The sequence below is a fragment of the Sitophilus oryzae genome, unplaced genomic scaffold (assembly GCF_002938485.1).
Source record: "Sitophilus oryzae breed Bouriz unplaced genomic scaffold, Soryzae_2.0 scaffold_1521_pilon_pilon, whole genome shotgun sequence".
In the NCBI taxonomy this organism is placed as follows: Eukaryota; Metazoa; Arthropoda; class Insecta; order Coleoptera; family Curculionidae; genus Sitophilus; species Sitophilus oryzae.
Window position 1 is genome coordinate 2,091,894 of NW_022146194.1, and position 25,589 is coordinate 2,117,482.

Consider the following 25,589-nt stretch of genomic DNA (forward strand, 5'->3'; position numbering starts at 1 on the left):
TAAAAAAATTGGAAAAATTCCTTTACTACCAACTTTTTATTAACATATTTTAGTATGGGCGGCTACACATGCCTCCCGGCGCCAATTTTTTTAACCAGGATATGAAGATTACAGGAAAAAGGAAAAAGTGCGCTCAAAGTTTCAAACGAATTTTTATACATTAGAAATTTAATTTAGTAATAGTAGTAAATTTAATAGTACTAATAGTTTGGACGATTTTGATGCACGCCAACTTTTATTAGCCCTCCATACACCAGAACAGAGAAGCCTGCGGTCTTGGTCTGCGGATGAAAACGTTGTGTTTGTGTAACGGACCGAGTCTGTAGCAGGACAAGTCTTTGGTGGACTAAGCCTTTTCTAAAGCCAAATCTGATGGTGTATGAGGAGCTATTGATTTATCTATAGTGAGTTTTTGACTATATCTCGAAAAATTAGACTAACCTTTGCAGTTTGCCCGTTAGGTTGGCCCGGAATGAACAGACTTTCGGTCCGCTTAGGCTGATTCGGAGATGGTACTATGTCTTGGCCCAAACCTCTCTTTCGAAGGATGATTTCCTCAAAAGGAGGGTTGCTATTGTTGGTCTGGGGCGTCAAAGGAGCTCCCTGTCCTGGAAGAAGTAAGGTTCATTGGTAAACATGTCATTTCCTTGCCGTTAAGAATGTAATAGTTAAAAGCAGAAAATTCATAGGTAATTACGTAATTTTTTCCAGACAAAAAATAGTGTGAAAATGTGAGAAAATTATATTAATTTAAAGTAAAACATGTCAAAATCTGACACAATTCTTCTGTATATTAAAATCTATAAATAACCAGTCATGGTGAAAAATCTAAAACTTCTAAATTTTGTGTCTTTTGTGCTTTGTCTATTATGCCGGGTCCAGACCAAGGCGACAAAAAGTAAACACGGTTTTGAGACAAAAACAAGACAAACTTGCGACAAATTGTCCACACCGCAAGGACAAAAGTACAACAAAGTCGAAAGTTTAGTTGTTGCGAATGAGTTTTATTAACCATGTGTGATTTCACTGGTCTCCTACTGTTGGCAGCACACGTCATCCACACTGCGCCGACAACCTGTAGCAAAATATACGAACAAAACATAGACACTTTGATCTTTACCGACTCGAGACGGGACATTGAAAAGTCTCCAAATTTTGAAACAAAACAAAAATGAGACGAAAATGTCGCAGGAATGTATTGGATTTGTCGCAATTTTGTCGTAAAACATGAATGTTTCTGTCTTGTCGTTGTGTTGTCTGCTTGGTCTGGATTAGGCATTGTGGTTAAAATACAAAATAGTTATGTACCTGTTGGAACTGAACCATTTTTGATGGTCGAATTTAAACCGGTGGGCACAGGGGTAGTCCCTCGCGGGACCGAGGGTGCCCTTAAGGTTCTGTCTGGAGTCTCTAGCCGACTTGCCGACGTCCTATCCACGGAGGGTTGTCTGGAACCCGCCATAGAATTGCTTAGTCTGCCCGTCGCTCTAGAATATCTAAAATTTAAGTAAAATCGTTTTATATAAATAAATCAATTTATTTGTCTACAATCATACAATAATGGAAACTTTATTTACTCATATGAAGCGTTTAAAATGATATTTTATCCACTAGTGGAATACTGAAATTAAAAATAAATATGAATATGAAATATATTCTAGACTTTGTAGGCAGTAAATGGGTAGTTGATTATAGAGCTTCCGAGAAAAAATTGCTGCAGGAAAACCATCATCATCTACTTGCATTTTTCCGTGGAATCGTTTTTGTAATAAATAGAATTCTGAGTGAATATAATAAAACTAAAATTAGTTTATTTCTTAAGATAAGTCCTTAAATTTGGGGATTCACGTGTGCACTTATTGCTGAATCGCAACTGATTTACTGCATAGTTGGTTGTTACTAACCTATGTTACTTTACTAATAATAAATTTATCTGTAGATGTATAAATCTAAGGTATAAATGTATTTTTATTATACCCTGGTCACAGCTTACGCCCATACAGTAGTAGTTTGTTTTTAAGATATACTACAGCGTGTTGTGAAAACTACTATATACTAGGGCTGGCATTTCTGGTCTTGGGTGCCGATTTTCGTGTGTACGAAGAGTACGGTCAACACGCTTAGCAAAATAAGATGTACTAAATAAAGACAGAAGGCAAGTATTTTCCCAAGCGCATGGAATCTAGCGTCAGATTAAGTGGTTATGTAATAAATACTTCGTATTCTAGCTCTCCGACTTACGAGATTGCCACAGCGATTCACTCCTATACATGTAAACGCCGACCCAAGGTTTCGCTTGCCAACAGGGTATAATAGTATTCTGGCGTCTATAATTTTACCCATCTGGACATTTGCATTTATTTTTAATTAAAAGAAATTAGGCTTTTATTAAATATTAGCTCTGTGTACTTTAATAAACGCATCGTTCTCATGTTCTAAAAATTTTTACACAACTATCTTAACATTCAAATAATTTATTACAACACAATTCGAAGGGTTATATCGACGGGTGTCCTTATCTTAGACGACCGAATCACCGAATCGATCTTCGAAACCAACGCATTTACGAAACATTAGTGTCAAAGTTCAAAGTCAAGTCAATAGTTGTCAATAAGTCAGAAATACGCTTTTGCGGCCTAAGAACGCTGGATTAAACTCATCCCACTTCTGATGTAATCGGAAGATTGATATATTTAACAGAAATTGTGATATTTCAAATATAATTCTCCATTAATTTAACAACTATTTTCCGACGCTCAAAATCAACAACCCCCGTCATTCAACTGTCTCCAAAGCCTACGACTCCGCTACTCGCAGACACGGGGTACAGGCACGGTGTGACATGACTGCCCATCAAAAGAATCATAGGCATCGATAACATAATTATATACAATATTTTTACTATAAAAAAGATAATTACTAAATAGGCTGTGACTTTATTCCAAATATGCAAAATTTAAAATACGGTTCTGACTTTGATTCTGATGTGTTTCTCGTATTGAAATCGCACTTGCATAAGATAAGCGAGTATAACATGTAAATTAGCTGTATGAGTAACCTGTGCCCTTGTGATAAGATTTGTGTATATATTTTCTGTTTCTGTTGTCTAAATTTATATAAAGTTAAACTGCATCCAAGTATATAATTCTTGTTGTATTAGTATGAGCTACCTATTTAAAGCTATATTGATTCTTTTATACTCTTATTATGTTTGTGCCTGTATAATGCCTGTAAAGGAATATGTAGTTTTTCCGGAAAGTTTAGGTTTTTTCGACGCTTATATAAATTGTAAACAAAACAAATTGGAACCAGCGGAAGTTCATACAGAGGAGGAAGAGATACAGCTCGAAAGCGCATTAGAGCGTGCCGGCGCAAAAGGTACGATCTAAGGTACGATCACAGTTTAAAGAATATAAGTATATTATATTCTTTAAACTGTGGTACTGATATACAGGGTGTTTCAACCAACCATTTTCCAAACCAAAAACATGTGCCATCTCTCGTGGGAAGATTCCTCACGTAAAAAAAACATGTTTTCTCATCAACATAGGTGGAAGATTCCTCACTACAGGGTGTTACAGATTTATTTATTCATATCAACATAGGTCCGATTCTTTTTCTTCCAAGTACTTTTAGTGATTTGAATGAAATTTTGAGGGTAAAAATTTTGAGGTTCTTCCAAGTACTTTTAGTGATTTGAATGAAATTTTGAGGGTAAAAATTACTATAAGTGCTGCATATTTTAATGCTAAAAACGAGTCGATAAATTCATCCGGGAGGTGCATATGGGTTGTCACTGGAATATTTTTCGAAAAAAAAACATGTCCGCCACTGACTTTTTTCTTTTGATATCAAAATTGTGTAGGCCGTTTAATGTCAATTAAAAGTTATCTCTTGATATTTTGTCGAATACAATTTTTTTAATCACAATTAATAAAATTAAAATAAAAATGAAATTAATAAATGATATATTTTACCTAATTTATTATTAAATATCATTACTATTAGTTATTATTACTATTAATCCAACATACAGCAATGTCAAATAAAAAAATAATGGTATTTAAGATAATTACAAAAAACCTAATTTTAAAATTTTAACATCCTGTAACTCTAAAACTATACATTTCCATGGCCATGTTTATAGGAACTTTTTTTCATATTTTTCATGAGGAATCAATGAGTACTTATTTAAAACTTTCACAAGTTAATGATATTAATTTTTTTTAGAGGTTGCTGTTAGACTTGAATCAAGGCAAATTAATAAAATTGCGTTTATCTCATCAAGCAGGTCGAAATCCACAAAATATCAAGAGACAACTTTTAATCAGCATTAAACTGCTGACACTATTTAGCTAAAAAGAGAAAAAAAGTCAGTGGAGTACATGCTTTTTTTAGAAAAATATTCCTGGGATAACCCATATGCACGTCACTGGTGAATATGGCGACACTTTTTTAGCCTTAAAATATGTCGCATTTATAATAACTTTTCCCCTCAAAATTTCATTCGAAACGCTAAAAGTACTTGGGAGAAAAGTATAATAAATCGAAAGATTATTCAGACTTTAACACCTTGTAGCTAGGAAACAAAGCAGAATTCGACATATGTTGATATGAAAAATAAATCTTATTTTTACGTGAGGCATCTCCCCACGGGAGATAGCACATGTTTTTTGAAACACCCTGTATACTAGGCCATAAAAAAATTTAATCATTAATTTTTTATCTTTAGTTCCTCAATAGTAATTTTTGTTCCATGAACAGACTTTTTGATCTTTAGTTATGTACAGGGTGGGTCAAATTCGACGCTTTTAAATGGAAACACCCTTTTCTATAGGAGATAGACAAAAACTAATATTGGTGTCTGGAGCTCAATTTTTGTCAAAAACATGATGGTGAAAACCGCATATCGATATGTTACCGTTTCGGAGTTACGGGGTGTTTATCAAAAATATGCATTTTTAACAAATCGCTGTAACTTTTTTGCTATGGAAAATTTTGTATTTTTATGAAAACATTTCCAAAGCACCTTTTTACGTAGAATTTAATGGTTTAAGTATATTTTTTTTTAAATTAATAATTTAAGAATTATCAACAGAAAATTTGATTTTTTTATATAGGACACCCTGTATATTTTTAATTTATTGAAAAGAATTTAAAATTACCTTTCCAAAAATATAACACACTTGATATTTTGCTCAATTCATCTTCGAGATATAGAGTATATAAAAATTCGCCCGCTTTAAATAAGTAGGCTTTGAAGGGCACCGGCTGTAATGCAAAAAAATTCTAGCTATGAGCATCAATTAAAACGAAAATAATATTTGCTATGAGAGATGCAGAATATTATAACAATTTAAAATATATTTAATCAACATCAACACATTTAAACTATATCAAACCAAGACATGAGATTTTGCTACACAAGTGTTCGACATATCGACCGTCTTCTGTTATGGACAGACAGGGCAGTTTTTGAATATTTCTCGCGGAATTCATTAACTCAGTGGGGGTGAAAGATACCCTGTCATAACTGCTAAATATTTCTAATTATTGTCTAGATTATACGGAAGAATAAGGAACCTTTATTCTTCCGCAAATATATCCATAGAATTAGATCCATGGGCAGATAGTCAGGCGGCCTCGACGGCCAACGGCTGGGATCTTGGTTAGCTATTCAATTATTTTTGAAATTGGTATAAAAATTTGCTGATAACTTCAGCGTTCAGAGGTGGTGCGTCGTCTTGATAGAAAAATATGTTTTCGAGTTCCATTAAGGGCATATCATCAATAAGGGGTCCAAAGTCTACTACTCGTAGTTAGAAGTGGCGAACTTTTAAAAATTCTGTATTTCGAAGGGGATTATAACAAAATATCAAGTGTGCAATATTTTTGGAAAGGTAATTTTAAATTCTTTTCAGTTAATTAAAAATATAGAGGGTGTCCCAAATAAAAATCAATTTTTCTGTTGATAACTCTTAAATTATTAATTTAAAAAAAAATACACTTAAACCATTAAATTCTACGTAAAAAGGTGCTTTGGAAATGTTTTCATAGAAATACAAAATTTTCCATAGTAAAAAAGTTACAGCGATTTGTTAAAATGCACATTTTTGAAAAACACCCCGTAACTCCGAAACGGTAACAGATATTGATGTGCGGTTTTCACAATCATGTTTTTGATGAAAATTGAGCTCCAGACACCCATATTAGTTTTCGTCTATCTCCTATAGAAAAAGGTGTTTTCATTTAAACGCGTCGAATTTGACCCACCCTGTACTGATTAGTCAGTTAGCGAATATAATAAGAGTTATATATCTTTTAGCCGGCTGGCAAAATGCTTATTGGATATTTGGTATAAAATTAAAAAATAAACCCTTCTTCTACTGGATGGACTCAGGTGTAAGGGTCACGTACGACAAATATTGGCCTGGTGAACCAACTAATTATAATGGGACTGAAGACTGTTTGGATATCTTCAAAAATGACAACGGAAATTTTGGTTGGAACGATGTTCCTTGCAATTTACATTTCAAATATATATGTCAGAAACCAATGCCGCCGTATGTATGAATATGTAAAGTGTGTGTAACACACAAATTGTTGTGTTTGAACGGTGAGAACCAGCTCTGGACAGCCCACCTAATGAAGGGTAGGCCGAAAACCTGGTCGTGGAAGTAGGTGTTGGTTCCCACTTTAACGGCAAACATAACAATATTTTTGTTGTTGTTAATAATAGTTTTACAGCGCTTTCAGATGGAGCGGAGCGTCCGCGACTTCGAGCAAGTACCATGAGTTTATATGAACAATTTCACATGGGTCGCGTATGCTCCGTCCGGATGATTTCGTCCGACATATAAACTCATGGTACTTGCTCGAAGTCGCGGACGGTCCGCTCCATCTGAAAGCGCTGTTATGTATTTTATATGTGGTGCGAAAAATCTCTTTATATAGAGGGTGAGTCTTAAATAAAGGCAATTACTTTTAGAGTGGTATATTTTAACCCCAGAAACACGCCTATGAGGGTTTTTCGCGAAAAAAATACAAAAATTTGGTATTTTTAAATTTTTTTTATTTTTAGTTAAAAAAATGCTATCTTAATATTATGGTAACACGGGTAGTAGATTAAATTTGCACGAAAGAAAGCACTGAAAAAATCTCTCAGAGAAAATATCTCTCTTTTATCGAGATCTACCAGCCCAGAAAGTATTTACACTTATTTATGACCCACCCTGTATAGTATTATCTACTCACAAACACTTGCATGCACTTCGCATCTTTTTATTTTCATCTTCTATTTTCATTTGAAACATGCCTATTACTTACTTTTTTGTTTCATTTTTAGGATTTGCCAAACTTGCAATTATGGTTCTGAAGTATTGCCAGAGTTGTACAGAAAATAAATTGTAAACAATAAAAAAAGTAGTAATAAATAGTTTTTAAAAGTAAACTTTTATTTTAAATAATTAAAGTGATGTAACTAATATTAAAGGTAATGTTAAAGGTTTAATAAATTCCAAAATTAAAAAGAAAGAAAGTTTCACAATCACAGATCTGAAAATTATTTTCTTAGATCTTAACAGCATAATACCTTTGTTTATATAGGGTGATTTACGGCGATGGCACGTTAGACGTTTATGGAGAATCGGTAATAGAATTTTTTTGAAAATTTCAATTTTTACATAAAGGCACCTGCTCCATCTTTATAAAATATTTTCAGCATTACAATGTTGCCGCATTACTTGAAAAGTGGTAGCATCTTTCTTATTTTAAACTACTTTCATATCTTATAATTTTCCTGTTGTACTAACCTCTACCTATCTCGAATAGTTTTTGAGATAAAAAATAAAACTTGTGTAAAATTGACAAAAACATGATCGTGAATAAACATTGGTAAAATCATGAATTAAACATTTCTAAAGTTGAAATTTGGGTTGTAAGTTAGCGAAAGTACCGTGTGATCGAAAAAAAAAACGGCGTCCAGTTGGCTTGGACATGACGATCCATGACATTTCCCATATAATTTTACATATAAAATGACAGCGATCTTCATTTCATAGCCATCGTTGACGCCGTTTTTATTCGATCATACTGTAGATATAATCGATCTGTCTAAATAATATGATTGTACATTACACAGGGAGAACAAAAATATTATTTATTTCCGTTTGTTATAAAATTGCTTAAATCTTTGTTATTTTAAATTCAACCCTATGTATATTATTTAAAAAACAAGACTAATAAAAGAGCTTTTTAAAAATTAATAATTCTATTATTATATAATAGTTTCATTTCAAGAATTTCGTTACCATGGCAATTTTAGCTAATCAGCACGTAAACTCTAACTGATACTTATAAAGTTTGAATATTTGTCATGGTAACGATTTTCTTTAAACGAAACAATTATAATAGAATTATTATTTTGTTTTCCATAGCAACTGTTAAAATTGCCTTATATCTATGAAAAATAGTAGATAAAATACCGTATGATCGAGAAAAAACGGCGTCAGCGATGGCTATGGAATGAAGATCGCTGTCATTTTATATGTAAATTTATATGGGAAATGTCATTGATGTTCATTTCCCAGCCAACTGGACGCCGTTTTTTTCCATCATACGGTAGTACTTTAACCGCAAGGGTAGATTCATAGACAAACAAATAAAAAGAGACTGACAAATCTCATGGTAAAGAGTGGGACCGCGTTCCCATAGCGCAACTCAAATAACAGTTTTGAAACCAATTAGCAGGACCATGGCAGGACGTACGTCTTTATTGCTATCTTTCTTTATTATGTGTGCTATATATGAAAAAGAAAGAGATAGGTATAAAACGTATCGTAAGACATTATCGCACATTCTGGCTGGCGGAAAATTTAAATTAGCTATTATTAGTAGTATTCTTTCATTCTGAAACTGAAAATTTTCACTTAAACTGATTTATTCCCTATACCAGGTAAAGGGAACGTGGTGTAGGGAATAAATTAGTTTAAGTCAAAATTTGCAGTTTCTTTCAGAACGAAAGAATACTACTATTATAAGGGAAATTATAAAAAAAGCAAAAATTGTACTGTTTATAAACATATTTATTTATACATAAAAATAAATAAACTTTTTATAATATAATAACAAAAAATAACAGTGTTTATTCCATCCACCTACCAATTTTAAATGCAGAAGAACTGACTGTTGCAGGAAACGATCGGCCAATTTTTTTAAAGGGCATTAAAAACCTCATTTTCGAAAAAACTGCCTAATTGCAATAACAAAGTGAATATCCAAGCAAAGAAGACTTTACGAGAATCATGATCCTGAACCATTTTCAAGTCCAGTTTTAATCCTAAAACAAAAGTAAAATAGGTATATTAATAAAGTTTCTGGTTACTATAAACCAGTTATAAACTAGCTACCCAAAAAATGAAAAAAATTAATTGTATTAATTTATGTTAAGAGAGGTTCAAAATATTTTTGACACTACTACTTCTACTTTTTTCTTAATAAGATGATAAATATAACTACTTACTTTTATTTTACCGGGTGTCTTTAACATATCTATCAGAAAAAGGGGGCACCAATACATATAAAAAATAGATGATACTGGCTCCTGTAGCAAATAAAATAACAAATAGTATAACCGAAAATTATAAGTAACAAAATATAAATACCTATGTGGAACAAAGGAATTTGTTCCCTATCCATATTCATAAGTCAATAAAATGGAGAGTTTAGAAAAAAAAGGTAAATCACCAAAAGAAAAATTAACAATTATGACGAATTGTCATGATGTTGTCATCTTGGTTGTCATGATGACGAAAAAGAAAGGAAGACGAAAGGCGATTGTTCTAATTTCTATTTAGAAATTACGTTTTATATGGCTGCTTCTTTCTCTCTTGTTATATTAGAATGAGATAGTGGGTCTAATAGACGCAATGCGCAGATCAACATAAATAGAATGAAATTTTGCGTTCTGAGCAGAATTCGGAAGTAGTTAATTAAGACGTAATTTACCTGATTAACTACGTGTAGTTTTTCTTCAAAAACTACGTCATTTCCCGTTCATTAACTACATGAAAACTACGTTAATAAACTATGTATTAATATTATGAATAATTTTGCTTTGTATGAGGGGTTTAAATAATATGATGTGTGAATATTATATTTAAAGCCATATTTCTTCTGTTTTCTTAAATACATTGTGTTTTCTAAAGCTTCAACTTATTATAATCTCACCTCAAACCTTTGATATTTGAAAGTTACATACATAGGTTACATAAACTACACCCTCTACATAAACTACATTAACTACATGTAATGTAGTTTATGTAGTTTTTAAAAGTAACATGTAGTTTTCCGAACCCTGGTTCTGAGTTGCGCTACGGGAACGTTGTCCCGCTCTTTGCCATTTAAGTCCCTTTTTATTTGTTTGTCTATGGGTAGATTAAATGATACTTTAACAGCGAGGATAGGTTAAAAACTTTAATTCTTCTCGCACGTTTTTTAATTGCTTCCATTTTTGAACATTTTTGTATCCCTTTCCATAGGTTATTCGGGATTTAAATGAAAGTAGTTTGGATATGGCGTTTGTCGCCTCAGCCTGAATATCTGTTGGTAATTTACTTATTTCGTTTTGAGCCATTTCTGGCTCCAATTCAATCAGCAATCGACACGAAAGAGAATTAAAAAATATTGACTCAAAACTGACAATTAAAGAGACAGCTTTATTTATTTATCAAATTACATAGAAACCAACGCCAACCCAGCACAATATTTTTTCTACTCGTAATAAATTCCTTAAAATAATAATTTCTGAATATTTTTTAAAACGTAACTCGCCATAGAAAAGAATATTGTTTTATACAAAACGATAAAATTGCATTATTTTCGGTCGACGATAAAATACCATTTTATCGTCTTGTATAAAAAATAACTATTTATTACGTAATTAATGATATCTTCTGAGATTGAGGATAAAATTCGAGTTGCATTACGATTCGATCTCGATCTAAAAGAATCGATTCTATAAAAAATCGATTCAAAAAATCGGGAATCGCATGTCAAAAAAACGATTTTCTGAAGAATCGATTTAAATCAAACATCCCTAATAGAAATATTATTCTGGTACAGAGGTGTGATTCCGGGAATGTGCGCCATGAATGAAGGAACTAATGTACGTAAAGTGATCTCTTTTACTCACCTATCTACGCTAGAATCTCTACTGGGTGGTCTTTTGTAGTGGTCGAAATGGTCGATGGACGACTGCTGCCCTATACTGCCCAAGTACGGCCGGTCCCCCGACACCCTCCTTGACATCCTCCTCACCGAATTGGCCATCATCGCACTGTCTTCCCCTCCGATGCTCTTTCTACCCGCACCTCCCCCACTATCGTTGAACCCGACCGTCGTGAACTCATTGTTGTGCAGTTTTTCATTATTATGCAACGAAGACACACCGAACTCGTTTTGGACACCGGCAGGGTTGTTGTACATGTTGTTCTGTAGCGTCGTAGGGTTGTTCGAGTGGCCGGGGTTGTTTGTCAGCGGTTGCTGTTGCTGTTGATATTGTTGCTGTTGTTGCAATGGCTTGTTGGGACCTTGATACTGGTTCTGTTGTTGGTACAGGTTCGGTTGTTGGTTCTGAAAGTTTGAAAAATTTTGTTGTACAGGCTGGGCCAAATTGGAGGCTTTTAAATAGCTCCCTTTTCTATAGGAGATAGACGAAAACTAATATCGGTCTCTGAAGCCCAATTTTTATCAAAAATATGATGGTGAAAACCGCATATCAATATCTGTTACCGTTTCGGAGTTACGGGGTGTTTTTCAAAAATGTGCATTTTTAACAAACTGCTGTAGCTTTTTTGCTATGGAAAATTTTGTATTTTTATGAAAACATTTCCAAAGCACCTTAATAATCTAAGGCTTTTCAACAGAAAATTTTATTTTTTATATGGGACACTGTATATTTTTAATTCATTGAAAATAATTTAAAATTACTTTTCCAAACATATAGCATACTTTGATATTTTGCTCGATTCTTCTTCGAAATATAGAGTTTTTAAAAATTCGCCCACTTTGAATAAGTAGGCTTTGAACAGGGCCGGCTGTGATGCAAAAAAAAATTCTAGCTGTGAGCAACAATTAAAACGAAAATAATATTTCGAATGAGAGATGCAGAATTTTATAACAATTTAAACCATATCTAACAACATCAACACATTTAAACTATATCTCAATAAAAATGAATAGCAAACCAAAACATGAGATTTTACTAAAGATGTTAGACATGTCGACCGACTGTTATGGACAGACGGGACCGTTTTTGAACATTTCTCGCGGAATTCACTAGCTTAGTGGGGGTGAAAGATACTCTCACACAAGCGCTAAGTACCTACTTCTAATTCTTGTCTAGATTATACAGACAATTTAAAAATAAGAACCTTTATTCTTCCGCAAAAATAAAAATCCATAGGCACCAAGTCCGGCGGCATCGACGACCAACGGCTGGGATTTTGGTTAGCTATTCAATTTTATTATTCTCGAAATTCTCTGCAAACGTTAGCTGATAACTTCAGCGCTTTGAGGTGGTGCCTCGTCTTGCTGGAAGAATATGTTTACGAGTTTCATTAGGGACAGATCATCAATAAGGGGTCCAAAGCCTGCTAGTCAAAAGTGGCGAACTTTTAAAAATTCTGTATTTTGAAGGAGGCTATAACAAAATATCAAGTGTGCTATATTTTTGGAAAGGTAATTTTAAGTTCTTTTCAGTTAATCTATACTAATATATAAAATCCTTAAGTGATTCACTGATTAATCACAATCCTGCTCAGACCACTCAACGTAAGAAGCTCAATTTTGGCATACAGGTTGATTCTAGGGTGTAGAGGTTCGATAAGAAGGGATTTTTCGAAATTCCAGTTCCAAGGGGGTGAAACCACCCCTCAAATATTACAATATTTTTTATTTAAAAAACGGCCAAGTTTCCGAAAAAACGCTTAAACACGTATATTTTATTTTGTTTTTTTACATATTTTAAGATTTTTTAAAAATTTATACAGGGTGTTTCATAAAATATGACCATTGAGTAATTACGATTCTGCTTAAACTGCTTGACGTTTAAAGCTGATTTTTGGCAAACGGATTGACTGTGGGGTGTAGAGGTTCGATAAGGAGGGGTTTCTCGAATCTCAAATTCCAAGAGGGTGAAACATATACAATATTTGTTATATAAAAAACGGTTAGTCTTTCGGGAAAACGCTTGGACACGCATAATTCATTTTGTTTTTTTACATATTTTGAAATTTTTTAAAAAACCATACAGGGTGTTCCAAAAAGTTGGCTAATTGATTAACCTCGATTCTGCTTAAACTGCTTGACGTAAAAAGCTTATTTTTTTGGCAAACGGATTTTTCGAAAGTCAAATTCTAACGAGATGAAACTATCCCTCAAATATTACCAAGTTATATAATAATATCGCCATATTGTTTTTTCTCATGCTGACATAAATGTTAGAAAATTTTATCCAGTTTGTATGTTAATGGAAATTCTTGCTTTGCTTTATCATCATCATTACAAATGATTAATTCGACCCGAACGAAGTCGCGAGTACACACTAGTTAAAAATATACAAGGAGTTTTTAACTAAATATACAAGGTGTCCGAATAAAAAATCAATTTCTTTGTTGATAACTCTTAAATTATTAATTTAAAAAAATATATATATATATACTAAACCATTGACGTGATTCTACGTAAAAAGTTGCTTTGGAAATGTTTTCATAAAAATACAAAATTTTCCATAGCAAAAACGTAACTCCCGTAACCCCGAAACGATAACAGATATTGATATACGGTTTTCACTATCATGTTTTTGATAAAAATTGAGCTCCAGACACCGATATTAGTTTTCGTCTATCTCCTATAGAAAAGGGTGTTTCCGTTTAAAAACGTCCAGTAAATTTGTCTATTTAATTTATTTCTCCGAGGTCGTACCTGTTGCTGGTACATATTCGACTGAGGTGGTACGGCATTAGGCATCTGGTTCATCATCGGATTCATCGGATTGTTGATTTTGTTCCCTATCTGGTTCCCGATCTGGTTAGGCATTTGGTTGGTGATCTTGTTGGGTATCTGGTTGGGCGTGAGAATGTCTTTTTGTTCGATCGAGGTGTCCAAGTTCCTGTTCTGTTCCCGGTACTTCATCTGGCGGGCTTTCAGTTTCTCCAGACCGGGCTGCTTGAAATCGGGAGCGTACTGCTTGGCTACCGTTTCGGCTACTTCGGAGTCTTCCCGTGCTTGGGCTGCTGCGATGTCTGCTTGTTCGGCCTTGCCACGAGCGAATGCTGTCCTGGAAAAAAAAATATATAATAATATACAGAGTGGTCAAAGTCTGGCTTTGGGTTCCGGTTTTCGTAGGTACGAAGAGTAAAGTCGATCTCTCAGTACAATAGGTTGTACTGGGTGGTCCGAACTATATTCCGGAAACTTTGACAGCATATTCTGCAGATAAAAATAAGTAAAAAACTTCGTATAAATGTATGACCTAAAATGCTTAGTTTCGGAGATACAGGGTGTAGAAGTTTCATTTTTATTTCGGATTTTTCCAAATAATTTCTCAAGTAACGTCAATATTTGGATGAAAATTAGTGTCTGGGAGTTTTTTAACACGAGAAATCTCATTTTGATGTCAATATGACTCTTATTTTTAGAGGGCACCACCTACGTGTGTTTTAATTGCTTTGAAGAGTAATAACTTTTCGTCCGTATCCGTATAAAATTACTGACTGAAAAAATATACATTCCCGTAATTTTTTACGTAAAAAATTATTTTTTGTAATTTATGTCAATGATGACTATTGATAATTTCGATTCCAAATTTCTCGAGAACCATTACTCGTAGCGATTTTTACCTTTTTTACGTAAAAAACGTCGTATATGTATATTTTGTACTCAGTAGTTTTATACAGGTACGGACGAAAAGTTCAAACCAGTTAAAAATATGTAGGTGGTGCCTTCTACAAGTAAGAGGTCATATTGACATCAAAATCAAATTTCTCATGTCAAAAAACTCCCAGACACCAATTTTCACCCAAATATTAACGAAAGAAGTTTTTGACTTATTTTTATCTGCAGAATATGCCGCCCAAGTTTCCGGAATACAGTTCCACCTGTAACCACCCTGTATAAAAAAACAGAAAAGAATACCACTCCTTTTAATGATTTCCGATATAGCAACTTACAGCTTTTTATATGTTTACAAAATATGAATATGTATTAAATATCAATATTAGTATTTATAATAATTTATTTATTAAACATTAATATAAACTAAAGATGGATATGTATATAAAGTATCCAATTAGTTTAAACATCTCAAGATAATGCTTTGCAAAAAAATATTGTGTTTAGTTGGGCTGGACCAGACATGATAGGAGAATGAGCTTCAAGATGCGCAGAAATGAAGATCCTCATGGCCGCCATGTTCATGCTTAGGTCTATAGGGGGAAGTCAAAAAGTAATGATTATACTAGAGTGGTTAATTATCTTAAGATTTATTGTATTACCTGTATTACAGTTTTGCGGTATTATATCTATAAAAAATAAATAAGTATTTTAGGAAATACCAAGTATGTGGTACCAAATTATTCATAATTTTTTTTCCAAATATGCTAATAAGCCACCCTCGTTCTATTTGAAAACATTGAGATATGATTAAAAATACGATTTGGGCATCTTTAAACCGACCAGGACAAGACACGAAAAACATTAGACAAATCTATTTTTCCAAGGCTCCTTCATTAAAAGTTAGCGTTTTTAACACAGTCATGGAACTCTAGATTGAAATTTAAAATACGATTTTTTTAAAGCGAAATTGTCAAAAGTTGACACATATCTGTCATTCTATTCAGATTGTTATTTTCTATCGAATAAAGTAAAAAAATACCGAGAGTGCCCTTTAAAAATCAAAAGTTGTTGTCATTTCCGGTGAAACAGGAAGTGACCAGAAACAATCGAATACGCCAATCAATCTTGTTTTATGTCGTATACTAAACATACCAAATTTCGTTTTTTTATGGGAAAAAATAAAACAGTTAAGAGATGCACCCGGTATTATTTTTATTTAACCTTTCGAGGGCTGTAACTTATTTGGAAAGCATTTTAGGGCATATGTTGATAGGAACTTTTGGAATTGTTTTTATCTGCAGAATCATCCACCTTAGATACACTATTTTTTGACACCTTGTATAGGATATTTTAGTATGTATTATTATATAAAATTAGGCTATATCCATAGATAAATGAAACAAGTTTAGATTGGAAAGTGCCCATAAGGACAATGTAAACACTATTTAGCGCTATCCTTGCAACGGTCGCGACCCAAAACTTTTGAAAATTTCGGAGCGGTTCGGCTTTTTCCGGAATTATATCGCCAAATATTGTTTATTCAAATTTATTATTATTTTCATTTAATTTTATAAATAAAAGACAGTGTGTTGCATACAAGAAACTTTATTTTATATATGGACGCATGTATGAAATACCTATGAAACATTGGAAACCGACGTTATGCCACGATCCACGATGGTTTTTGCAGTTCACAGTTCATAGCACAGCTTTTTAAGTTTTTAATCAAATGGCACTTTTTCACAATTATCACCGGTTGGAGTAAATAAAACTTGAATTAAACTCACAAGATAGCAATTATTACTTTGAAAATGGACGCTATAAACACTTTTCGGAATTTCTTTAATGAGAGCGGTTTGGATTTTGAAAGATTATTATGATTTTTGAAGATTCTGACTTTGACAAGAGAAAATTATTTCTGTTTTTGTTTGTTGTTGTTCTTAGCAACCGCTATAGCAGCGCCAGATCGCGTATAACGGTTGCGACCCAAAATAATTTCGCGACCTAAAATTTTTACGGGCTTTCCAATCTAAACTTGTTGCATTTATCTATGGCTATATCGGATGGGATATACAGGGTGAATCAAATCAAGACCTCGAAGTAGTAAGTGATTACCTATTAATGGCGATATCCGCCTTCTGCAGCGCGATCTTGGACGCCCTCTGCGCAGCGTTGACCGCCGCGTCGATTCGCTCCCTAAATTTCGCGCTGCGCATCAAAAAGAGTTTCTTCTTCTGACTCGTGATGAGCACATTGTTCTTGTACTTGCCCTCCTCCTTCTCGCCGTTGCTGAACGTGGTGACGCCGTAGCCGTACTTCTTGTTGGCGTACCACTCGCCCTCGTACCGCAGCCCGTCCGAGCGCTCGCTGATGCCGTACCCCGACCGTTTGTCGTTCTTCCACTCGCCCATGTAGGTCTCGGTCACGCTGGGGTCCATTTGTTCGTCCTGGAACGGGATTAGATGCATACAGATGCGTATAAAAAATAGAGTAGTCGTATACCGATACCGGGTTATACAGGGTGTCCCAGGCTTCCGGAAATATAATTAAATAATATATTTTATAAACTAGCTAAATATTTTTGAATATTATTTTTATTTTTTTGCTCTTTGACATTGTAAACATTTATAAATGTTTATTTTAACAATAAGACTGACAATATTATTTGTATAATGTTTTGTATTATCTTTTGTTTGTTTGTTTGTGTACCTTGTTTTTTACTTTGTTTGTTAGTTTAGCTTTGTCTACAAATTGAAAAATTTTTTGACAATAAAGGCATTTATTTATTTATTTATTTAAATATCGGAAGTTGACAGCAACCTTCTTATTTTAAATGGGTCTATTTTTTATTACATACTTAAATTCTCTTTAACATTCTATGAATATTGACGTTAAACTCTCTATACCTAACATTAACCGTTTTTGAGAAAAAAAAATATTTAAAATTTTTGAACGAAAAAAGTACCTGTCAAAAAAAATTGTATAGTCTAAAAGTCAAATTTAGTGATTACCACAGCCACTGTGCCATAAAGAGAAGACATGTGGCTATCTATTTCAAAAATTAAATTGTTCAAATGTCATTCAATAATGGCGGTAGCTGTCATGGAATTGAGCGATTAAAAAATTATCATATACCTATCATTTCTTTCGATATAACAATATAATTTTTTCGATATTAACAATGATATGTCATTTTATTCAGAATGTCATTTTCTATCGAATGAAGCAAAAAAATACCGAAGGTGTAATTTAAAAATCAAAAGTTGTAGTCATTTCCGATGAAATAGGAAGTGGCCGAAAAGAATTGAATACGTCAATCACTCCTAATTTATGTCATATACTAACATACCAAATCTCGTTTTTTATTTGAAAAATAAAAAAGTTATAGGGGTGAGCCACTTTTGAGATGTACCCTGTATACAAACTTTCGCGTTTATAATATTTATTTATATCATATTATTATTAAGTAATAGTTTAAATATAGTAGGCAAAATATTTACTTACATCGATCACAAAGCTAGCATTGGAATCTGAAGGCATTGAAGCGTTGGTCATTGCTGAGCCAGCCGAATCAGTACTGATGTACGATGCTGACGAAGCGGTACTTTTTATGCTGCCCGATCCTGTCCGTCTGTCCAGTTCGCCCGTACTTGCTCCCTTTTTTAGAATACCCTAAAAATAAAACTTTATTACAATATTTTTACTTAATAAATTATTCATTTAAGATACACTATCTACTTTTAAATTAAAACTGAACAGGTAACACCAGTCAAATGTCAACATATTTTAAGTTGTCAACCTATGATTTTATTGTCAAATGATATTTGATTGTTGCGCTGTTTAAACTACTACGTTATAGTACCTACGGTTAGGATCCCAGAAATGCATTTTGCTTAAAACTTGTTCGAATTAGGAAAAAACCTAACGTCTAGAAAATACAATTTACATTCACAAAATCATAGTAAAAAAATGTGTTCGAATCAAAGAATGTAAAGATTATTTAAGAAAGGGGGATTTTCACAAATCTAAGATTTGCCAGCATTCATGGTTAGCTAGATGAAATAAAATGCTCAAAATACTTCCTTTCCTGTTAACTGCATAAAATGATTGTCTTTTTAGAAGGATCTTTTCATTTTAAAAGGCATATGTGGAGTTCTACGTCGAAAAGCAGCTACAATAATTCCTCTCATGTTGTTGACAATAGTTGGTCGACTTTTGTAAACACTGTCTTTAACATATCTCCATAAAAAAACCAGACTAGATAAAATCAGGAGCATTTAACTATTTTATTAATTGGTGAATGCACACTGCATTCACCAACTAATAGAATCATATCAATTCTTTCTGATGTAGGATAAGTTTGCATTTTCGGCAAATTTCTGAAAATTTTTTTTGTGTGTTTTAACTGACACAAAATGATAACCAGTTGTTAAAGTTGGACTAATGAGACAGCTATGTTGAAGTAACGTCAGACATATCACAGCCACATCACAGCCACCTAAATTTTATGAAATAATCAAGATCTACTCAGATCAAATCGTGTAAATGAAAATATCTAGGAAAATCTTTGTTGAGGGGTAGGCAACCTTAATAGTATTTTGAAGAGACATGAATTCTCCACTGAATATCGGAATAATATACTGGGTGTTCCATTTAAAATAAAAGAGTAACGTGCTTTTGAAGGTGACCAATATTCAATATTAATTTTGTCCCACACTGTGTATAACTTTTTGGATCAAGTTTTAGTTTGATTTAAAGTACAATGGTTACTTTAACTACATATTAGGTTATACCGGGTAAATTCTAATTTAGGTAGCATTTATTGTAATTTTCTAATAAACAAAATTTGTTTATTAGTAAGCCACTGCTGACAATTAGTCTCCGTTGGATTAACGCCCAGCAGTGTTTGCAAAAAATAACTATTTTATTTTGTAGATTTTCTTACTGTTTGTTTCTTACAGCAAAATACCCATAGGACTTTTTTGGAGACAGAAAATCATATAGGTTCACAACTAAAAGTATGTTGGCATTTGCTTGGTTTTGCATTGTTACCTGCTCAGTTTCGATTTAAAAATACATACAGTTTCTCTTAAATTAGTTAAAATCGCCTTGTTCAAAATTGGCATTTTGTTTCAGTATACTCAAACCTTTAAACAAGCTCTTTATGACTTCGCTGTAAAATCGACAGGGGAGCCAATATTTGGACAGTTCAAAATTCGCATCTTATATATTATGGTACTAACTTTAATAAAATTCTTCTTGATGTTCCCACTCCCTAACGACCTCCTCCTACTCCCCACTGCAGGCTCGGTGCTCTTGCTCTGCAACACGAACCCCCCTCGGGAATCGTCCACCCTCCTGTCCCTTTTTTCCGCCGCATCCACCGGTACTCCTCCTACTTCGTTACTCCTCAATGACGTCAGCGAGGCCCTGAGCGCCTTGTTGCCTCTGTACTTGGAGGCCTTGCCGAAGGGGGCGCTTGTGCGGATGCCGTAGCCGTGGCGCATACCCCGCATCCATTGCCCCTGGTACGTGCCTGGAAAATAGAAGAGAAAAAATTAAATATAAACCATTCAATATGAAGGAATTTACAGTGAAATTTCGTTGAGTGAAGGGCTTGAGATAAATCGCCTGTTTAAAAATAAACATATTTCTTTAAATTCAAAACGTTCATTTTTAAGACACTGTATACATAAATAAAATTATTGATTTTTATAATATTATTCGTAAACTAGGGAGAGGGAAATCAGACAACGAATAGAGATGATAGGTGTTAAATAATAGCTTTTTTCCATAGCAACTGTTAAAATTGCCTTATATCTATCAAAAATAGTAGATAAAATAGTACTTTAATCACAAGGGTAGATTAAATGATACTTTAACAGCGAGGATAGGTTTGGAAAACTTTAAAAAAAACTTTATTTCTTCTAGCACGTTTTTTAATTGCTTTCATTTTTAAAAATTTTTGTATTCCTTTTCATAAGTTATTCGGGATTTAAATGGAAATAGTTTGGATATGGCGTTTGTCGCCTCAGCCTGAATATCTGTTGGTAATTTACTTATTTCGTTTTGAACCATTTCTGACTCCAATTCAATCAGCAATCGAAACGAAAGAGAATTAAAAAATATTGACTCAAAACTGACAACTAAAGAGACAGCTTTATTTATTTGTCAAATTACATAGAAATCAACGCCAACCTTGAACCCAGCATAATATTTTTTCTACTCGTAATAAATTCCCTGAAATAATAATTTCTGAATATTTTTTAAAATGTAACTCGCTATGGAAAAAAATATTGTTTTATACACGACGATAAAATTGCATTATCGTCTCCCGAAATTAATTCACTCGCGATTTCAATACAATAAAATACCATTTTATCGTCTTGTATAAAAAATAACTTGATACAACTAAATACATCGGTGGCTAAAAATGACCAGAAATAAGGTTTTAAAAATTTTCTTGTAATTATAAAATAGGTAAAATAGACGAAATTTGGTGATTTTTCAGAAGATCTGGAATTTTTTGTGAAGTTGAAGGAATATGAAGGTTTTTTGAGGGTCCGTTGAAGAAATTCGCTCGAAAATTTCTGGCAACGCTGTTCTATAAAAAAATACATCTACAGAGCGTAGACGATCACACGTATCTAGGAAGGCTGTCGAATTTAGAACACCATCCGCAGATTTCAGCATCCCTTATGAAGTTGAAATGATCACACCGTAAAAGGACATCGGCCACCTTATTAAAACTATGGCGAGGCATCTCAATGAGTGTGTCAGAAATCGGGGATCAGCAACACACTATAGAGCCAAATTTATGAATTCAATCATCATCATCATCATCATTTTCAGCTTATTCAACCATTGCCAATTATGGTGTAGCCTCTCTCACCCATTTAGATACTCTTTTTGTAGTTGGGCCCATTGTTATCTATTGTTGGTTATTAGTGATGGGAATACCGGTTCCACATGAGTCGCGTTACAATAGCGACCGTTCCAGAAAAATACCGCGACAAAATACCGTGATTTTGTAACCGAAGTTCCGACTTCCAAAGTGTCGCGGTCCTTGCTTATGTAGTATTTCTGGCATTGGTACCTACTTTTATTTTATACTACCTACCTACTCCCACAAACCACTGTCAAAAAAAATCTTTATTGGTGACCGGTTTCGGCAATTCCAGCCATCATCAGACCTTAAAAATAGATATAAACAATAAAACATATAAATGTATAAAAGCAAATAAAATTTTCATTTTATTTTATGTGCTTTTACGTTTCATCTTTCAAACAACGCTATTTTATACCATGCTTAGTAGATACCAAAAATCGCTATTTCAAAAGTAAAGTAGCGACAGGAGCAATAACGCCAATAGTAACCGACCCAATCGCTACAAGCAAAGTAAACCGCCTCCGAGGTCGAGCGTCGATGCCCAGTGCCCAGTTACAGCAGTTACTTCTGTTCGCGACTGGGAACTAAAACTCTAGGAGCGCGACGGCTGGAGCGAAGTAGGCCGCCGCCGAGGTCGAGCGTCGATGCCCAGTGCCCAGTTACAGCAGTTACTTCTGTTCAGCGACGGCTGGAGCGAACACGTCGCCATCGAGATCGCCCGACGCTACGTACAGTTCCAGTAATTTTATTGTAGGCGACCGACGAAATCGCGACGGCTGGAGCTAAACACGTCGCTATGCGGTTACTACGGTTCAAACTAACTTCAAGAGCGATTATAAATAATTTATTTGTAAATTATAAATCATTTATAACTTTGTCGTCATTATGATCGTCGTTCTTCAGTAACAGGTTCCCCATACGTGTTCCCGTCACGGCGTTACGAAAAAATACCGCTCCAAAATCGCGTTACTCAAATACCGATATATCACTATTGGCTATACGGGCCCAAGTTATCCCTGCTAATTTCCTAATATCATGATCCCATCTCAAGTTTGGTCTTTCTCTAGGTCTCCTAATTTCTCGTGGGTACCATGCTGTAATTTTTGTGGTTCATCTGTTATCCGTCCTTCTTGCCAAGTGTCCTGCCCATTGCAACTTGAGGGATTTGATGTGTGGATGATATCTATTACCTGGGTCTTTTGTCGTATCCACTGTATTCTTTTATGGCCTTTCTTGGTTACACCCATATGAATTCAATATATGAATTCAAATAGTTGTTTTCCTTTTTTGTCACTCAATATATTAATTTGATTATTCCGAGGTGAAAACTATTTAAATGGGTTGTCAAAATCGATTTAAATGACACGTAATTTATTCCAAATCACGTCCAATATTAACATAATGACGAAAAGCATTCCTGGGAAAATTACTACATCGATTCGCTTAGAGGAAAACCGACCAAGCTATATATAAACGACAATGCGTCAGCTTATCTTGTTCATTCATTAGAAAATGTTTTTCATTTTAGATAATGTATATTCGCCGCTAGGTATTCTACACAAAAACAATATCATTATACTATTTACTAAATTCCTGCAAGTTTACTAGGTTTTATTCAGCCTGCCTGCTGCATTTTAAAGGGATCTAAACAATGTTTTTTTAAGTATAAGTTTCATTCAGAACCTCAAAATTAGTGGAATAAATTAGTGGTTTCATTTAGCATAGATATATGTGTTCCACTAATTTTAATGTAGGCATTCAGAACGTCCAAATTAGTAGTGGTAGGTACTTTTGAAATACACTCACCGGCAAAAAAAACCGGCCACTAAAAATTAGTCCTAATTTCAGAGTTGGATTTCTCGCGAACCACTCATTAAATTTTGATGATTTTTTTTAAATTGTAAATTAATTCCTTATTAATGGATGCTACGTCAGAAATTCTTATTCCGAATTTATTTTGAGCATATACAGGGCACAACAAGCACTGAAAAAAATATTGTTCATAATATTAATGAACATTGATTATTAACTGTTGTTTCGTTCAGACAATGATTTTTTTCATTAATATAATGCTTTATTAATCATAGATCGATGTCCGATTTATTAATACTATGAATCTAATTTCATGAATATAATGAAAATCTGGTTATTAAATTAATGTAAGATTTTCATTAATATAATAAACGCGTTCATTGTCCCAATGAACGCGTTCTTTATTTTAGTGCTGAAACTTTAATAAACACATATTCATTATATTAATATACTAAATCATTGATTAATGAGTTGTACATTGTGACAATGAACAATGTTATTAATACAACGAACACACTACATTATATTAATGTACGCGGTTATTAATATCATGAATAAAATATTAGGGCTTAAATGTCCGCCATGTTGATCGGTTACTTTGGCCCTTTAATAACGTCTGTGTGGTTGAGTTATTCAGTGAGGCTTTAGTTTCATTAGAGCGGTAAGTGTTCTCTTCAATATTTTAAATATTTTAAATAAAAGTCCTATCGTATTGTAGTTAATTTGTTGTGTTGTCAAATCAAATTCCGCTGTGTGAGATCTCTCTGGTATGGGTATTCATTAAAACAGCTGTTTCCAAATATGTTTCAGAAGATAAAAAACAAAAAGAAGAAAAACATAGCATAGGAACTGATTATGGTAAATTCGAATGTTCTTTTAATATTTGGCATTTTAATTATTTTGATATACGTCTTTTGGAACCGGAAGAAGATGTTGAGACCTGCCTTCAAGCCAAATTCGACAATTTAACATGGGACCCACTTGATGCGACTTGGAAAGCCTGTTGCAAATTCGTCTAGACGTTATCAAGTCTAAGGATACAACTAATATAATGAAGAAATGGTCTTTTTATAGAAATCCCTCAGGATATCGACTAGTAAATTAATTTTCTTATTATAATTTACCCTTATTATAAAATTAATAATAACATTACTATTCCCTTCGTCGATTCGATTTTTTTAATTTTTAATTTGTATATGCTATATTGAGTTTAATAAATTATTATTAGTTTATTGCACTTGTTTTTTATTAATAATCCCTAATGGAAAAATTTACTGTGCTCGTAAGTAAGTCGGCACTATTAGTAATTTTGTTACCTTTGTAGCTAAGGGCTTGTTCAAATGGAAATCTATTTATAGTAGAATTATTTCAGGTAGCTGGCTGGGAAATGACTATCAATGACATTTCATATCAATGACAGCGATCTTCATCATCGATTATACGGTGTAACAAGAGTTGCTAATAGTGTCGACTTTTAAATGTATAACTAAATAGGTTATTAAATTATTTCATTGTATTAATGATACGGTTCATTAATATAAGGATTTAGGTACATTATTTTAATGAAATCTGTTCATTGTACCAATGAATGTGTTCTTCAAATTAATGAACACTGTTCATTGATTTAATGAACTTAAAGTTCATAGAGTTAATGAATTACTTTTCATTGTGCCATGCAATGAAATCGTTCATCGACTCAAAATGAATGATTTAATTCATTATATTAATGAACTTTTTCATTATATTTATGTCGACTTTTGGTTCAGTGAATAAGACGAAGTTTTTTGCTCGAACTTTGTCACACCCTGTAGGGTGCAGCAGCTGTAGTAGCTATTGCTAAATCAAATCACATTGTAGCCTCATTTTTTGTAAGCATTTTGTTTTTTTAATTACGACACTATCTTTATTTGTATTGAAGATACGCTGCTTTAAAACGAACGTCTCGAAAAAATGCTTTGCAGGCAAAACTGCGACCAAACCAATTCGCACATGT

The 25,589-nt window shown here is 33.4% G+C and overlaps 2 protein-coding genes across 3 annotated transcripts in view; one reads left to right on the forward strand and one right to left on the reverse strand.

The window, feature by feature from the left end:
* The window catches only part of LOC115878728 (junctophilin-1), a 76,510-nt gene that overhangs the window by 14,215 nt on the left and 36,706 nt on the right, over positions 1-25,589 (reverse strand). For both annotated transcript variants that reach the window (XM_030895312.1, XM_030895311.1), the window contains exons 4-10: positions 20,139-20,431; positions 18,400-18,567; positions 17,011-17,342; positions 13,984-14,338; positions 11,192-11,631; positions 1,309-1,496; positions 442-608 (exon numbers count right to left, since the gene is read on the reverse strand). In XM_030895312.1, coding sequence (XP_030751172.1) covers positions 442-608; positions 1,309-1,496; positions 11,192-11,631; positions 13,984-14,338; positions 17,011-17,342; positions 18,400-18,567; positions 20,139-20,431 — 1,943 coding nt within the window. The remainder of the gene's footprint in view (positions 1-441; positions 609-1,308; positions 1,497-11,191; positions 11,632-13,983; positions 14,339-17,010; positions 17,343-18,399; positions 18,568-20,138; positions 20,432-25,589) is intronic.
* On the forward strand, positions 3,031-7,450 carry LOC115878732 (perlucin-like). The gene is made up of 3 exons (XM_030895316.1): positions 3,031-3,378; positions 6,326-6,563; positions 7,346-7,450. Exons 1-3 carry the CDS (start codon positions 3,162-3,164, stop codon positions 7,401-7,403), a joined length of 513 nt encoding a protein of 170 aa, XP_030751176.1. The 5' UTR covers positions 3,031-3,161; the 3' UTR covers positions 7,404-7,450.

Bases quoted from the DNA above. Each gene is read 5' to 3' on its own strand.
- LOC115878732 (XM_030895316.1), top strand. From the start codon at position 3,162: ATGAGCTACCTATTTAAAGCTATATTGATTCTTTTATACTCTTATTAT. The intron at 3,379-6,325 runs GTACGATCTAAG...TATATCTTTTAG, and splicing joins AGAGCGTGCCGGCGCAAAAG to CCGGCTGGCAAAATGCTTAT. The intron at 6,564-7,345 runs GTATGTATGAAT...TTTCATTTTTAG, and splicing joins TGTCAGAAACCAATGCCGCC to GATTTGCCAAACTTGCAATT.